At 40.0% G+C, this 18,186-nt stretch overlaps 1 protein-coding gene across 6 annotated transcripts in view; it reads left to right on the forward strand.

The window, feature by feature from the left end:
* LOC133621811 (proto-oncogene vav-like) overlaps positions 1–18,186 on the forward strand; it is a 76,504-nt gene that overhangs the window by 45,883 nt on the left and 12,435 nt on the right. For all 6 annotated transcript variants that reach the window (XM_061984188.1, XM_061984189.1, XM_061984186.1 and 3 more), the window contains 15 exons: positions 1,874–1,990; positions 5,617–5,675; positions 5,755–5,820; positions 8,929–9,037; positions 9,139–9,228; positions 9,298–9,366; positions 10,976–11,076; positions 11,166–11,265; positions 13,181–13,276; positions 13,511–13,579; positions 13,645–13,731; positions 13,815–13,900; positions 16,701–16,836; positions 16,913–17,022; positions 17,432–17,533. In XM_061984188.1, coding sequence (XP_061840172.1) covers positions 1,874–1,990; positions 5,617–5,675; positions 5,755–5,820; positions 8,929–9,037; positions 9,139–9,228; positions 9,298–9,366; positions 10,976–11,076; positions 11,166–11,265; positions 13,181–13,276; positions 13,511–13,579; positions 13,645–13,731; positions 13,815–13,900; positions 16,701–16,836; positions 16,913–17,022; positions 17,432–17,533 — 1,397 coding nt within the window. The remainder of the gene's footprint in view (positions 1–1,873; positions 1,991–5,616; positions 5,676–5,754; positions 5,821–8,928; positions 9,038–9,138; positions 9,229–9,297; positions 9,367–10,975; positions 11,077–11,165; positions 11,266–13,180; positions 13,277–13,510; positions 13,580–13,644; positions 13,732–13,814; positions 13,901–16,700; positions 16,837–16,912; positions 17,023–17,431; positions 17,534–18,186) is intronic.

An 18,186-nucleotide genomic window follows, 5' to 3' on the forward strand; every position in this document is an offset into this window, starting at 1 on the left:
TCTGATTTTTTTTTTTTTTAAACTGTCATTGTTCAAACAATACAATTGAATCAAAAGCAATGTTGTAATGAATTACTGACCTGTTTAAGACTCCAATTACTTGACATCAAATATTCAATTTTAAAAAATATTTTGGGGAAATTTTTTGCATATTTTGTGGTTTTGCAATAAAAAAACAGGGATTTCTTTGAAAAAAGGGCACAAAACATTTAAAAAATGAATGCAATGGATAGCTCTAAAGTTGATCTATAGATATTTAAGATTTTAAAAGTAGTAAATAAATATATTCATCTATGACTTATTTTTAAAACTTTAATGACTGAGACCCTTTTGGGTCCCCGAGACCTCTAGTCTGATTTGGGGTTTTTTAACTGTCATTGTTCAAACAATACAAATGAATCAAACGCAATGTTGTTAAGAATTATTGACCTATTTAAGGCTCCAATTACTTGACATCAAATATTCTGTTTTGAAAAATGTTTTGGGGAATTTTTTGCATATTTTGTGGTTATGCATTATAAACAAAACAAAACAGGGATTTCTTTGAAAAAAGGCATAATACATAAAAACATGTTGTATGGCAACGGATAGATCTGAAATTGATCTATAGATATTTAAGAGTTGAAAGTATTAAAACATATATTAAAATATTAATTATTTTTAAATCTTTAATGACTGAGACCCTTTTGGGTCCCCAAGACCTTTAGTCTTATTTGTTTGTTTTTTAAACTGTCATTGTTCAAACAATACAAATGAATCAAACGCAATGTTGTTATGAATTATTGACCTATTTAAGGCTCCAATTAGTTGATATCAAATATTCCATCTTGAAAAATGTATTGGGAAATTTTTCAATATATTTTGGTTTTGCAATAAAAAACAGGGATTACTTTGAAAAAATAAGTCATTAAACATACACAAATGTTTTATGGCAACGGTTAGATCAGAAGTTGATCTATAGATATTTAAGAGTTGAAAGTATCAAAAAAATATTAGTATGACCTATTTTTAAAGATTTAATGACTCAATACCGTTTTGGGGTTTAATATTCGCCAACATTGAGGGAAGCCCTAAGGGTTACAATTAGAGATGTCCGATAATATCGGCCGATAAATGCTTTAAAATGTAATATCGGAAATTATCGGTATCGGTTTCAACCTCCCGATTTTCCCGGGAGACCCCTGAATTTCAGTGCCCCTCCCGAAAATCTCCCGGGGCAACCATTCTCCCGAATTTCTCCCGATTTCCACCCGGACAACAATATTGGGGGCATGCCTTAAAGGAACTGCCTTTAGCGTCCTCTACAACCTGTCGTCACGTCCGCTTTTCCTCCATACAAACAGCGTGCCGGCCCAGTCACATAATATATGCGGTTTTTAAACACACATAAGTGAATGCAATGCATACTTGATCAACAGCCATACAGGTCACACTGAGGGTGGCCGTATAAACAACTTTAACACTGTTACAAATATGCGCCACACTGTGAACCTACACCAAACAAGAATGACAAACACATTTCAGGAGAACTTCCGCACCGTAACACAACATAAACACAACAGAACAAATACCCAGAACCCCTTGCAGCACTAACTCTTCCGGGACGCTACAATATACACCCCCCGCTACCAAACCCAACCCCCCGAACCCGCCCACCTCAACAATATCAAAATGGCCCCCGCTTCCTTTCATTTTTCTGCGAAAAACCTTAATCAACATTCATTCAAGTGGATGTGGCACACAGTGATGAATTAGGGACGCAATCTTTCTTTGAGGAAATATTGTAGTCCATAGGATGGCAGATGAGACAAGGATGTGCGTCTTTTCCTCAATCAGTCACCAGCACAACAACATTGTGTACGTTTGTGTCTAGTTCCTGTGCCTGAAGAACATTCGGACCTTCCTGGACGTCTGCCAGACCAAGTTCCACCTGAAGAAGAGCGACCTCTTCGAGGCCTTTGACTTGTTTGACGTTCGCGACTTTGCCAAGGTAAGCCTCCTGCTGCCACCTCACATCTCGAGGCTGAACAAGTCACGCACACACACACACACACACACACACATATGCCACAGTACTGCCGAGCGCTTACTTCACACTGCAGCTGGCATGTGACCACACCGGCCTAAACAGGAAGTGCCGTGATGTGGTTTTATGAGAGGAGTTTGTGTAAATTGTGAAGGTTTTGTCACCTCCGCCAGGAGGTTATGTCATTGTTTGTCAGTCGCTTAGTTCGTTAGTGAGTGCATGTTGCAGCGTGTGTGACGTATAGGGATGGGTACCGGATCCGGTACCTTTTTGGCACCGACCGAATCTCGCTGGTCCTACATGCCATGTTTCGGTACCTGGGTTGCACGTGACGTCACATGCGGGTTGCTGCACTTAGGCCAGGGGTGCCCATTACGTCGATCGCGGGCTACCGTTCGATCACGGAGGGTGTGTTCGTCGATCGCCAGCCAGGCATTTAAAAAATAGTCCAAAAATTAGCGATCATCAATCTTCACTATGATGTCACTTCGTCACTTGATTGACATTCAAGACACAAGGATCTTGTGAAATGACGCTGGCTGCTGCGAGCTCAGTTTAAAAAAAAAAAAAAAAACACTGACAGGAAGGTAAGAAACACTTTTTATTTCAACAGACTCTCGCGGCGCACCTGCTGTTAAAACCCTAAAGACCGACCGCACAGTTCCTGTCTTCACAATAAAAGTGTTGCCCTATCCTGCCTGCGCTAACAAAATAAGAGTCTCAGAAAGCTACCGCGCACAAGCTAGCAAGTTACGGAGTTTGTCGTCAATGTATTTCTTGTAAAGTGTATAAAAACGAGTATGGAAGTTGGACAAATAAGATGCCAAAAACCAACCACTTCCATGTAGTATTGGACAGAAAGGAGGACTTTTTTTCTCCTCCACAATGTAAATTTCAAAACGTGGAAGTTATCAGCACTACTGTGGATCCTGTCTGATTCCAATCAATGCAAGTCATCAGAATCAGGTAATACACCAACTTATATTCTTGTCTTCATGAAAGAAAGGAATGTATATGTTATGGTTATGGTTTGAGTTTTTTTCAAACATGCATAAAATTACAAAATGATAAACGCGTTAAATATGCTTGTATTTTTATTAAGCTCCTTTAACATGTTCACAAAAAAATGTCTGTTTCATAAATACATAACATTAGTTATAATTATATATATAAATATATATATACATATATATATATATAAGTATAAGTATAATATATAAATAAATGTATATATATTAATATTTCATATATATATATATATATATATATATATATATATATATATATATATATATATATATATATATATATATATATATATATATATATATATATATATATAAAAATAAAAGAAGTAGATCACCTTGACTTGGTCATTTGAAAAGTAGCTCGCCTTCTGAAAAAGTGTGTGGGCACCTCTGACTTAGGCACTTGGCGATCAGTCCAGCAACACTGAGAGCAGACTCTGTCAAACTATCTCCCGGCAATGTTGCATTTTTCAACGTCAACAAAGAAACTGACTAAAAAAACGAGAGTAAAAGTAAGGCTCCACTATTCCAAGAAATACGCTAGCTTGATGCTAGCTACCTAGGCTTTGCTATTGACATGCTATTGATTAGCATTAGCGATTTCACATGGCGATTTCAACACCTCCAAATTTGTTAATGAAAAGTACAACTAAAATGCGCATTAGAATTTAACAGCTGATGTGTAATAAGTACAATATTGACAGAATTAACACGTTTTAGGGCGCAATAAAAATAAAAAAACAAGCTATAACAACGGACAGCACTTATTTTTAATATTGCAATAAAAAATAAGGTTATTATCAAAAATGACTGATGATAACAACCAAACCTAACCCCCCCCCTTCCACACCCCGGATTGTAAATAATGTAAATAATTCAATGTGATTATCTTGTGTGATGACTGTATTATGATGATAGTATATATCTGATTGTATATATCTGTATCATGAGTCAATTTAAGTGGACCCCGACTTAAACAAGTTGAAAAACGTATTCGGGTGTTACCATTTAGTGGTCAATTGTACGGAATATGTACTTCACTGTGCAACCTACTAATAAAAATCTCAATCAATCAATCAAACGAAAATTGGCTCCCTTGAGTACCGGTATTGATTGGGATAGTGGGAATTGGTACCGTATCGGTTCAAATGTGAACTGTACCTATCCCTCGTGACGTCATAACATCATGTGCCCAAGCAGGTCACTTCTGGGACCTATTCAGCTCACATTAGAAATCGCTTTTCTTTGTACTTGTAAGCCACGACAAAACAAAACAGAAAATCGAATTTAACAAAATATGCAAATTGGCTGTTTGAACCGAGCCTTGGTGTCTTTCTGCGGTCTGATTCCAGGGGCCATTTTCAGCACAAAGCTTCTTTGTTTTTTTGGCCCCTACAAAAATGTAGAATAATTAATAAAATAATACATTTATTATCAATGAGGTATATTATTAGATTGCACACTAATTTGCTTTGTCATCTACAACATAAAGCTAATATGTGGATATTTAGATAGATTAGCACAGTGTTTCTTAACATTGTTCAGAATCAGAATCAGAATAGTGCCATTGTTTGAGAACGGGTTCACAAACTAGGAATTTTTCTTGGTGTAATCGTGCAACATAAAACACATAACACAGAATAGGTAATAAAATGAGCTGTGCCTGAGCTATCAGATCTTGTTATTGTTCATGTGCCTGATGGCCGAGGGGAAAACAATGTTCAGGTGGCGGGAGGTATGGGTCTGGATGGACTGTAGTCCCCTGCCTGAGGGGAGAGGGGAGAATAGTTTGTGAATAAAAAATAATGTTATTATCAAAAACAATGAAAATTTGCACCCTTGAGTACCGGTATTGATTGGGATAGTGGGAATTGGTACCGTATCGGTTCAAAAGTGAACTGTACCCATCCCTCGTGACGTCATAACATCATGTGCGCATGCAGGTCACTTCTGGGACCTATTCAGCTCACATTAGAAATCGCTTTTCTTTGTACTTGTGAGCCACGACAAAAAAAATAAAAAAAAAATGTACCTGTTTCTCAGCTGTGGTCCGTATGGGCCGCAGCAGTACTCAGTTGTAATACACTTTTTCACCACTGGTGGCAGTAATGACAATCTCAAACAGAGAATTTCTTAAGTGCAAAAAATATGACTAAAGTGGTGACGCTGTGTTTTCATTTGCGCTTAAATGTATTGACAGTTTTTTTAAGAAACATAGATATTATCATTATTTACGATTTAGTCGTAATTGATTTATTTTATCACTGTTAAACTGTAAGTAGATTAGATAAAATTATTGAATGTGATTAAAATCAAGAGTAAGATGACTCACTTAGTGTTTATATTTGAGTGGGCTCTGGGCCCCTATATAGTGAAAAAGCTTAAGAACCCCTGCATTTGCATATATTGACCTCCATTAGCCTGGTTTTATGATTTTTTTTTATTTACAAAACGTATCAAAATGGCCCCAAGCACACGTCCTTCAATTTTTCTATAGATAATGTTTGTTGTTCCCAAAAGTTATCCATATCATTCATTACTTTTGCCTTTGCTGTGAGACAGGTCCTGAACACGTTGTCCATCCTCTCTCACTCACCTATTTCTGTCGAAAGAGGATTCCAGTGAGTAATTTTCATTGTCAAGTTATTGAGGCTGTCCTCCAACATTTCCTCTTTTACCCAAACTTCTCCCTCTCCACAGACCTTTCCCTTTCGGAGCAAACATCTCCGATGATGACATCTACAACGGCCTGTCGGACAAGATAGAGTACGCATTTTTTCCACTCCCTATAAACTTGTTGAGGGAGACAGTAGAAAAAATATACAAGCAGATTTATAATCACGTGCTTTAAAGCAGGGGTCTTCAACAGGGGGTCCGCAGAGGTACTGTAGGAGGGTCATGAAATATTTGAATATATTCCCCAGTCAATGTTTCCACAATATAAATGTATTCAAACACACTTCAACACATTGTAATGTAGTTTGGAAATAGCAGTGGCATGGACACCATACCTTGCAAGTTGAAAATAAAATCATGAATAAATCATCATATTATTGTATCCATGCTAGCTTTTAAGACAGCTGGCGATTAACGCACCAGTTGCCAGCTATAATTAGCACATCGGTTGTCAGCTAGCGATTAACGCACCAGTTGTCAGCTCGGGATTAGCGTGTTGGTTATCAGCTAGCGATTAGCCTGCCATTTTTGAGCTAGCAAATAGGGCACCAGTTATCTAGCAAGTAGCACGCCTGCTGTCAGCTATCGATTAACGAACCAGTTGCCAGCTCGCGATTGATGCGCCTGTGGTCAGCGCGTGATTAGCGTGCCATTCATCAGCTAGCGAATAACGCACCAGTTTGTTGGATAGCTATTAGCCCGCCAGTTGTCAGCTAGTGATTAGCAAGCCTGTTGCCAGCTAGCATTTAACGTGCCAGTTGTCATCTAACGATTAGCACGCCTGTGGTCAGCTCACGTTTAACGCACCAGCTGTCAGCTAGCGCTTAACGCACCTGTTGATAGCGAATGATAAGCGTGGTAGTTGTCAGCTAGACAATAGCGCGTCATTTGTCAGCTAGCTTTAAGCATGCCATTTGTCAGATAGTGTTTAGCACGCCTGTGGTCAGTTAGCGATTAGTGCGCTAGTTGTCAGTGAGTGATTAGTGTGCCAGTTGTCAGCAATTGATTGGCGCGACAGTTGTCAGCTAGCAATTAGTGTGCTATTTGTCAAATAGCAATTAGCGCGCCAGTTGTCAGTGAATGATTAGTGTACTAGTTGTCGGCTAGCAAATAGCGCACCAGTTTTCAGTTAGTGATTAGTGTGCTACTTGTCAGCAATTGATTAGCGCGACAGTTGTCAGCTAGCAATTAGTGTGCTATTTGTCAGCTAGCGTTTAGCACGCCAGCTGTCAGTGAGTAATTAGTGTACTAGATGTCATCGAGCAAATAGTGCACCAGTTTTCAGCGAGTGATAAGTGTGCCAGTTGTCAGCTAGCAATTTAATTTGTTTCAATTAGTCCCTTAGGTATATCCAGCAGCTGTTAAAGTTATAAAATGATATTGCTGCATAGACGATATGTCTGATATTTTTATTTTTGACAGTCCATATGTAGCACGAAGCTGCAGCGCAATCGCCTCCCCTCTCACAGCCGTGTGCTTAACTGCACACATACTTTTTATACGTGCTAAATAAAGACTGAAAATAGCGCTCGCAGTTGAGTTTTGGTCATGATAAATCACACTGCATGTGCGAAATTATTATATTTGCATTTTCTCCTCCAGTATTTTGGGCGTTCTGATGATCAGCATATATTCTGCATTTCATGAAAACAAGCAAGCGAAATGGATTGCCCTACTTCTTTTTCTGCTCACTAAAAAGACGCAATCCTCTGCTCACAAGTAGACAGTGTTGGGTTAGTTACTGAAAACCAGTAACTAGTTACAGTTACTAGTTACTTTATTTCAAAAGTAACTCAGTTACTAACTCAGTTACTTACACCAAAAAGTAATGTGTTACTGTGAAAAGTAACTATTTAGTTACTTCTTTTTGTCTTCTTTTTTTTTTTATGGCTCCCATTAATGCCCTTTTAGCCTTCATTTCAGTACTGTTATTGCACTGGAGAATAATACAATCTGTTGATCAACTTGACATGCATTTGCATTACTGAACTCAGAAAGCAATGTGGTCTACATACAACACACAAAGACAAAGATATGTTTCAAAGGGCCAATTTATTTCAGGCCAAAACAAATTGACAACACTATTTTAAATAGCTGCAACATAACGGCACTTTAACTTTAACTTTAAGTAGATAGGATCTTTGATCCAAGACACAACTTACATTTAACTAAAATGTTATTTTCTTTGTGCTCGACAAAAGAAAAGTATTGAGAATATCTCCATGTTAAGAAACTCGAATTCTGGTTACGCCATGATGTCTTGTTAGTTGTTATGAGAGTAGCGTATGTGTGTGTGTGTGTGTGGCCCTTTAAGATATGACAGCATGTGAGGTGAGTGACGTCAGTGAGTGAGTGGGCGAGAGAGGTGAGGGAGCGGCAACAGTGAGTACGTGCAGGTGCTCTAGCTTGGTGGATGGCTGCGTCCAATAAAGTCACAAAGTTGCAACAAACCGCCAGCCTCGTCATTCACCTTCAGCTGTAAAGACCCACTTCCGGGTAAAGTGAAGGTTGTTAGCCCCGAAGTACATAGGCCCTGGAGGAATGTCTCCCCTGCGCCCCTCAACTACGGTCTGGGAGCCCCCACCCGGCCCCTACCCACACAAAGCACGCCTTTTCTTTTCCTTGTGACACAGAAGGACGACACCGCAGCGCTCCAATAAAACACACTCAGATCTTCTGTTTCTAGCCGATACTACATAAAAAATAACATAAAATAACGCAGTAATGCATCATGTAGTAACGGTAACTGAGTTACTGAATATAAAAAATAACGCATTAGATTACTAGTCCCAACACTGCAAGTAGATCAGTGTGCTATCAAGTTTGCACATGTTTTACTACATGCCAACTTTTAGTAGATCAGGCCCGAAGTGCCAGCTAGCTATTAGCGACGTTATACTATATGATATGAACATCTTAGCATCTTAACAGGGTACTTTTAGGATCAGTTTAATTCAAAACACACTTTTAGACAGGATATATAAGTAGGGGGTCGCCCGGTCCATCTCTCTATCAGTTTGGGGGTCCTGGGCCAGGCAAAGGCTGAAGATCCCTGCTTTAAACCATGTCTGGTGAGGCACATGTTCAGGTGTGTTAAGAGTACGAGTCTGCTTGTCTACGCAGAAATACTGAATTATCGTTACATTCTTTGTTATTGTTTAAGTACTGCACGTTTGTATAATGTGTGTGGTTCTTTAGCGACACGGTGGATGAGGACGACGATTTGTACGACTGCGTGGATGACGAGGAGGACGAAGGGGATGAAATCTATGAGGACTTGATGAGAACAGTGGAACAACCCGAAACTGTTAGTGGATGCTGACACTCATCACTATCGATGCTACTGACAGTCTTTACACATGGCTACATTCCATCGTGTGTGTGCGTGTGCGTGTATGCGTGTTGCAGAAGTCCGGAGTGGACAAGCGAGAGTGTTGCCTGCAGGAGATCAAACAGACGGAAGGAAAGTACTCTGATACCCTGGAATCTATTTTACAGGTGTGCTGCATCTACACACACACACACACACACACAACAACGATCCCTAATATCTTGTCCTTGCATCAGCACTTTAAGAAACCTCTGGAAAGGTTCCTCCAAGCTCCAGATATTGAGACCATCTTTATCAACATACAGGTATTGTACAAACAGGATGTAAAGGGGAATTGGACTTTTTGTGGAATTCTGACTATCGCTCACAATCATTATGAGAGACAAGAAGACAAAAAAGTCAGATGTGTTCTCGCTATTCTCTTCTTTTTTCCACCCTGGTCTGTTGTCTTTTTGGGACTAATATTGAGTTATCAAAATGGGCAAAACTTGTCAAAACGCGAAAAAATAAAAAAATACACGCTGATGCTCTACACACTATAGCAGGGGTGTACAAACGTTTTGACTGAGGGGCCACATTGGGCTTAAAAAATTGGGCCGGTGACTAAATGCCAACTGCATGCAAAGTAACTATATGTATGTATATATATATATATATATATATATATATATATATATATATATATATATATATATATATATATATATATATATACATTTTTTATTTTTTATTATTTTTTATTTATTTATATATATATATATATATTTATTTTATATATATATATGTGTGTATGTATGTATGTATGTGTATATATATATATATATATATATATATATATATATATATGTATATATATATGTGATTACATATTCAAATAATATTATGGATATGTAATTAATACTTATTATAATTGGTTAAAAATTCGACCCATACCTTGTTTACGGCGTGGCGCAGTGGAAGAGTGGCCGTGCGCGACCCGAGGGTCCCTGGTTCAATCCCCACCTAGTACCAACCTCGTCATGTCCATTGTGTCCTGAGCAAGACACTTCACCCTTGCTCCTGATGGGTGCTGGTTAGCGCCTTGCATGGCAGCTCCCTCCATCAGTGTGTGAATGTGTGTGTGAATGGGTAAATGTGGAAGTAGTGTCAAAGCGCTTTGAGTACCTTGAAGGTAGAAAAGCGCTATACAAGTACAACCCATTTATCATTTATCATTACTTCCGTGACAACCTCCTTAAAGTTTTTCCAACCAATTAGAAATATCAAGCAGCTAAAATGTTAAAATGGAGAGAATGTTTTGCATTTTCCCATCATCCCTTGTAATGGATTAGATTTTTTTCATGCTGATTGGGCGTTTTTTTTTAAATAATATCTACAAAGTTCAATGAGCAGGATGTGGTATGTGTGACCATGTTTTTTTAATTTTGCTGGTTGAATGTTTTTTCTGAAACCATGACTCGGGAAGGTTGTTTGGATTTGGTCATATAAGTGAATTGTTGTGCATGTGGTCATATTGACGTACAATTAATGGCCAATGGCTTGAGTTATGTTCTTTGGCCACCAGATGGTGGACAATGGCAGCCATCAGACCGCTGACAATTTGTATAATATATGAAAACACAGTGCCCGGCCAAATTGCTTATTGTACTCATGCCGTTTAGCAGCCCATATTGAAGACGTAGTTTGGACACCTCTGGACTATAGTGTACCACACAGCAAGTGACGCCCTGCTTTTTGCCTGTAGGCGGGACACAAAATGAATGAATAATGAAGCATTTGTACACAGAGACATGGTTCACACACAGAGGCATGTTTGGCTCAATCTAAAAGTTTGTAAATTGAAAATTGAGGGGTTCGTAAATGGAGTTTATACTGTATATGAAACAGCTCCGTGTACATCATGTGTGCGTGTAGGATTTAGCCCAAATGCATCGGGAATTCTTAGAGGAGATCCGTACGTCCATTGTAACCGGCGCCAAGACCCTTCACCAGGTGTTCCTGAACTACAAGGAGAGGTAAAGTACACACACACATACCATTAACTCTTGTGTGACAGTAACAATGGAAAACATGTCGGAATAGCTTTTCTGCGATAATGTTTTAGGCTCCTACTCTACGGACGTTACTGTAGCCAAGTGGAAACCGCAACCAAACATTTGGACAAGCTGTCGATTACGAGGGAGGACATCAGGATGAAGCTGGAGGTGAGCAGTTCACTTCAGTTCATTTTAGTTCAAAATTCCAGCAAGTAACATTTCTGCAACCGGTTTCTAAAAACATACTTATACTTAGGTTGGAGTTGGACACATACTTAGACTTAGACTTTGTCATGATCCGTGGCCCGGATCATATTTTTGTTATGTTCAGTTAGTTTTTGACTCCCTTAGTTCCTGTTTTATGCACCCTTGAGTTTGTTTTTGTTACCATGGTTGCTTATTATTTTCACCTGCCTCTGATTGGTGTTCGGGATGCGCACTTGTTTCCCGAGCACTAATCAGAGGCGTTATTTAAGCCTGCCTTTGCCAGTCAGTTAGCCTGGCTTTATTGTTAGCTTCATGCACCTGTTACGTGAGTATTGCCTGTCTCTAGTCCATGCTAAGTGTAAGCCCTACCGTCCAGTGTGATCGGCACGTTTCTCCTCTGGCTTGTTTTCTGTTTTGGCACTTGTTCGAGTTTTGAGAATAAATTATGTTCCTACCTGCACGTCCTGTACGGAGTGGTCCGTTTGCATCCAGGAGGAACGAACTCGTTCTCACGTTTGTGACAGACTTAGACTTAGACTTCCTTTTTATTGTCATTCAAATTTGAACTTTACAGTACAGATAAGAACAAAATTTTGTTGCATTAGCTCATGGTAGTGCAGGATAAAACATCAATAAGGTGCAGAAATAATTAATTAGATTGTAGCTAACAACCAAATTCATTAAGAAAGGCAGCAACGTTACTTCTGTATTAGCGTAGACAAAAAGTGCTGGAGCATGATGGAACAGTGTGTTGCCCCCTTCACATTTCTGACTGCCCCCTCATATATGCCTGCCAAGAACCGGCCCTGTTATCAAAATTATCTTAAGAAAAGACCCTGATATTTGTACTCAAATGCAATTTATTGCCAGAATGCCATCTGGGAAGGCTTTTAAAAGTTGTATTTGAACGCAATGTTATTTATTATCATTATTATCATTAATGTCACAGTGTTCTAGACAAGAAGCAACAATGGTAGAAATCCACAGGTGGAAGTTTCATCACAAAACTTGGTCAAATCTTTGTAGGTAGATATTGTGCATAAAGATATTTAGTTTGTTTTGTATTTAAATGGCTGACTTCATGATGTTTTTTGTATTCGTGGTTGTGTTGTTTTTTGTCTAAGAGTAACTCTGGGCGATCAGAGCTCGTTTAACACATGTAGTGCTAAATTTGACCAGTAGAGGGCAATAATGCTACACCTTATGTTTAGTTGTGATGAGTCACAGTTTTTGTGTGCAATGTTGTTTAATTCCTATATGCGTAAACATATGTAATTGTGTAAATGTATTAACACTAAACCTTCTATTTTGTTAATGTAAAATACACAATGGACTTTATTTATGTAAAATACACAATGGACGCTATACTTTTGTAATGTTTATTCCATGTTTATATTTTCAGTCTTACAATCCGAAATGAAAAAGAAAATAAATTACTAACACTGAGGATGGAAAATAATCAAAAGGAACATCAATCCCCACACAAAACTTCTGGAGCTTTGGTTTCTTCTTACTGTTAACTACCTGCACACGCTGGAATCGAGTAATGAAGACAGAATAATGAATTTATTGACAGTGCAGTGTGAAAGCAGATGTGTTTACTTTGTAATTGAGTAAACTAAGTCTCAGAAGAATGTAACCTGACAAAAAAATCCAGATCCTAGCCCTTGGACTCTTGAAACTGTGGCCCTCTTTATTATGTAGTTGAATAGCCCTGAGGTAAGGGTTCCTACTGTCAATCTAAAATGACACAATCCCCTCCCCCTGAGCATAAGAACATACAGTCTAATAATATACGAGAAATAAATAAAAAGCTATATATATATATTAATGCATTTAGCACATGTTTTTGTTCTCTTCCTGTTCTATCTCTTAGGAGTGTTCCAAGAGGGCAAACAGTGGACGATTCTCTCTCAGGGATCTACTCATGGTCCCCATGCAGAGGGTTCTCAAATACCCCCTGCTCTTACAAGTAGGTTTGTGTGTGGAACAGCATATTAACTGCACAGATTGAAATAAGACCCCAAAAGTTCCAAGCGTTCATCAGAAGAATTTAGTATCAGGTCGGGGTGTGTTTAAAAAATACGTCTCGAGCCAGACCTGAGCCTGCCTGGGAAAGGACCTCTGTTGGAGCTTGTTCCCTTGTTGATTTGGAAGATGAGAAATGTTTAAAATGTGTTGTTTACTTCCATGTTTGTTTCTTCAGGAGCTGGCGAAACACACCACCGACCCTTCAGACAAGGAGAACCTGCGCACGGCTCTTGACGCCATGCGAGTGAGTGTGTGTGTGCGCGCATGCGCGTATGTTTACATGTGCCTTATTGACATCTTGTCTGCCAGGACCTGGCGCAGTGCGTGAACGAGGTGAAGCGAGACAACGAGATCCTCAGACAGATCACCACCTTCCAGTTGTCCATAGAGAACATGGTGAGCTCACCTAAACCTTTCACTCCTTTGTCTCCGTCGACGTCATATGAAGAACTAAAGCCTTCCCCCCACTCCCTGCTCAGACCAAGTCCTTGGCGCTCTTTGGCCGCCCAAAGATTGACGGCGAGCTGAAGATCTGCAGCTCGGATAAAAAGTCCAAACAGGAAAGGTAGGCGGTTTTTCCCACAGGACTGTGATCTATGAGTGGCGTTGGGTTGCTGGCGGTTAAATGGCATCATCAGCTAAATTGCATAATTAGCCAAAACAAATACGTTGGAACTGTTGCATTTTTTAGGCCCTATTGAAATTCCTTTGTTTAATATTATTGTCCCACTTCAATCGCATTTATGAGGGATTAATGTGCACCAAAACTGCCCAATTTTTGCAAACATGTCCGGTCCGGCATAAAATCTGATATTTTAGGGGTCCTAAACCCAAACTTACAAAAGTAGCTCTTTAGCGCACCTTTTAAAACTGGAAAAGATGAGCCCTCGCCCCAAATTCGCGCATCGACACAAAAACGCAGGTGGTTCTGTTGTGCTGTTGTGCTATCATGACAGGAAGCACGTAAAAGTGTCAAGGACCCATATTTGAAAACAAACAAGAAGTCGGTCATCTTGGTTTTCGTCTGCCATTTTTAGGCCAAAAATGGGTTAACAAACTCCTCCTAGGGACTTTGACCAATTGAGTTGCGGTTATAATCACAGATACCAGACATATGGGCGATGATAAATAGCGAAGACATTTTGCCTACGCCTTAGGATGTGGGCGTGGCACAGCTAGCCACAAATCTTTCAACATTTATAACTCAGCTCCACAAATTCAGATCTTAATAAAAATTAATAGAAATGATGACGATGACACCCTGAAATGACAAATTGGTCCGCGCCTGATTGTACCCATTCGTAGTGGGCGGAGCCTGCCGGCAAAACCGCTCCTAGCCGTCAACCATCAAACAGTCATTACTTCGCTTTATATATTCGGATCTGCTTTCAAACTGATATTGGGGCCTTTAGGTTGGGGGATGATCATGACTAGATGTTGATATCAACAATAACGTAGCTCCCTTGTGATGGAAAATTATAATAGTCGTAACTGGAATTTGTGGTGGTGGGTCGGGGTAATGGGAAAGATGTGACCATGCTCGCCCGCTGACTCACGTGAACCCTGAGTTGTACGGTGGTGCAAGGACCAGAAGATGTCGCAAAGTTGGCAACACTTACTGACCCCTGCTCCTGCTACGTCTTTTTATTAGCCCAGGGGCTCATTAAGAAGCAGAGATGTCATCTACTGTACAGAGTTGTAACAACAAGCTACAATGGGTACCGTTCACATTTGAATCGATTCGATACTAATTCCTGGTACCTGGGAGTCTGTTAATAAATATTAATTGTTTTTGATAATATATATATATATATATATATTTTTTTTTTTTTTTTATTGCGGCATTTAAAAATGAGCTGATTATGATAACTGCTGTCCAGTTGGTATATCTTGTTTTATTTTCCCATTTCTGAGTCTCATTTGTAAGTATGACTTTAAGTTGCAAGTAGACATGTCCGATAATGGCTTTTTTGCCGATATTCCGATATTGTCCAACTCTTAATTACCGATTCCGATATCAACCGATACCGATATATACAGTCGTGGAATGAACACATTATTATGCCTAATCTTGTTGTGATGCCCCGCTGGATGCATTAAACAATGTAACAAGGTTTTCCAAAATAAATCAACTCAAGTTATGGAAAAAAATGCCAACATGGCACTGCCATATTTATAATGGAAGTCACAAAGTGCATTATTTTTTTTAATATGCCTCAAAACAGCAGCTTGGAATTTGGGACATGGTGGGCGGGGTTGGGGAGGGTGGGGGGTGTGGGGGGCGGGGTTGAGTTGGGGGGGATAGGTAGGGGATGGCGGGGGGTGTATATTGTATCGTCCCGGAAGAGTTAGTGCTGCAAGGGGTTCTGGGTATTTGTTCTGTTGTGTTTGTGTTGTGTTACGGTGCGGATGTTCTCCCAAAATGTGTTTGTCATTCTTGTTTGGTGTGGGTTCACAGTGTGGCGCATATTTGTAACAGTGTTAAAGTTGTTTATACGGCCACCCTCAGTGTGACCTGTATGGCTGTTGATCAAGTATGGCTTGCATTCACTTGTGTGTGTGAAAAGCTGTAGATATTATGTGACTGGGCCGGCATGCAAAGGCAGTGCCTTTAAGGTTTATTGGCGCTCTGTACTTCACCCTACGTCCGTGTACACGGCGGCGTTTTAAAAAATCATAAATTTTACTTTTTGAAAGTGATACCGATAATTTTGAAACCGATACCGATAACTTCCGATATTACATTTTAAAGCATTTATCGGCCGATTGTTGTTTGTTTGATTGTAACATGCATCTAAGTTGTAGTTTTCATAAAAAATTAGGAGGTGTTGAAATTGCCATGTAAAATCGCTAATGCTAATTAGTAGCATGTCAATAGCAAAGCCAATGTATATTAGCATCAAGCTCGTTTAGCAAAAGTGTAGCTTTATTTTACTTACGTTGGAGCGTTTTTGGGTCAATTTCTTTGTCGGGATTGAAAATGTCAACTTTACCTTGTGGGAGTTTGGCTGAGACCACTCTCGGTGCTGCTGCAGTAATCGCCAAGTGCCAAAGTGTAATGAGCCGGCTGAGTCGGCAACCGGGCGTGTGACGTCAAGCGCAACCCAGGTACTGAAACATAGCATTTATGCGAATCGGGGCCTGGAAGAACCGGTGGGATTTGGTCGATGCCAAAAAAGTTCGGATTCGGTACCAATCCCTACACACAGTCACATTATAATGTGTTTACACGTGCCAAATCTATTTGTGGCAATCCAAAAGTATTTGCGGTATTTGTGAACGGATGGCAAACACTGTTAGGCGATGTTTATATCTCTCTTGTTCGAGGGGTTACTTGATATTGTTTGGGTTCGTCCCTCGGGCAGGTACGCCTTCCTCTTCGACAAGGCCATGTTTGTGTGCAAGAAGAAGAGCGGCGAGACCTTTGAGCTCAAGGAGATCATCGACCTTCATCAATTCCAAATCCGTGACGAGACGGCGGGGGAGAGAGACAAAAAGAAGGTGGTTCCTTTTCTTCCCATGCTCCAGTAGCACTGCGGAGATGTTGCGCTAACAATTTTGACGCGTTTGTCCACAGTGGTCCTACTTGTTCCTTCTGCTGGACTCTCACGGGATGATTGGCTACGACTTGTTCTTCAAAACACGAGAACTGAAGAAGAAGTGGTTGGAGCAGTTTGAGATGGCTATGTAAGTTCAACGCATCTTCTAATGTGAGTGTGTCTGAAGTGCAGGGCAGGGGCCATTTTTGTCCCAGAACTTGTCCCGCAAAATGACAATTTATTAGTTATTACACTCATTTGCTTGGTCTCTTATAAAACAAAACTAAGATGTGGATATTTTGTTTAGATAGCTTTGCATATTTTGACATTACTTTTAGCATTTTTAATGCACAAATTGTATCGCAGAACCCCCGCATCCTTAGTTTTCTCGCTGGAATAGGTTTTGTCATCCCTGGACTACAGTCCTTAGCTGTCCCTAAATCTAAATGTTTTCCCTTAAGAGAGACATATTTAGACGATTGTACGCATCCAACTTTGGGAAAGACCCTTTACTGTTCTAAGGCATTGCACTGACAACCGTCTTGTGTTCCTGGCAGGTCCAACTTGTGTCCTGAGAACTCCTCGGCCAACAGCCACGACTTCCAGATGCACAACTTTGAAGAAACCACCTGTTGCAAGGCGTGCTCCATGATGCTGAGGTACCACACAGTGTGTCCTTCTCGAGATGGGTGCCAAATTTGGTACTTTTGTATAATTCTGTAAGTAGCGCCGGGTACTAATTCACAGGAAATCTAATTTTGATACTTTTGATGCATATGACATCCTGTCCGTCCCAGCACTTGGCAGGCAATCAGGCGTACTCATAGTGGACTGCCTATTAAGTATTTTTTTTATTTTATTTAGCCTTTATTTAACCAGCTAAAATCCCATTGAGATCAAAGATCTCTTTTCCAAGGGAGACCTGGCCAAGAGGGGAGCAGCAAGGTTACATTAAAATCAGTAAACAACGCATAAAAAAAGTTAAAAGTTAAAGTACCAATGATTGTCACACACACACTAGGTGTGGCGAGATTATTCTCTGCATTTGACCCATCACCCTTGATCACCCCCTGGGAGGTGAGGGGAGCAGTGGGCAGCAGCGGTGGCCGCGCCCGGGAATCATTTTGGTGATTTAACCCCCAATTCCAACCCTTGATGCTGAGTGCCAAGCAGGGAGGTAATGGGTCCCATTTTTATAGTCTTTGGTATGACTCGGCCGGGGTTTGAACTCACAACCTACCGATCTCAGGGCGGACACTCTAACCACTAGGCCACTGAGTAGGTAAAACATCAAATTTACAACATTAAAACT

The sequence above is a fragment of the Nerophis lumbriciformis genome, linkage group LG25 (assembly GCF_033978685.3).
Source record: "Nerophis lumbriciformis linkage group LG25, RoL_Nlum_v2.1, whole genome shotgun sequence".
Lineage (NCBI taxonomy): Eukaryota > Metazoa > Chordata > Actinopteri > Syngnathiformes > Syngnathidae > Nerophis > Nerophis lumbriciformis.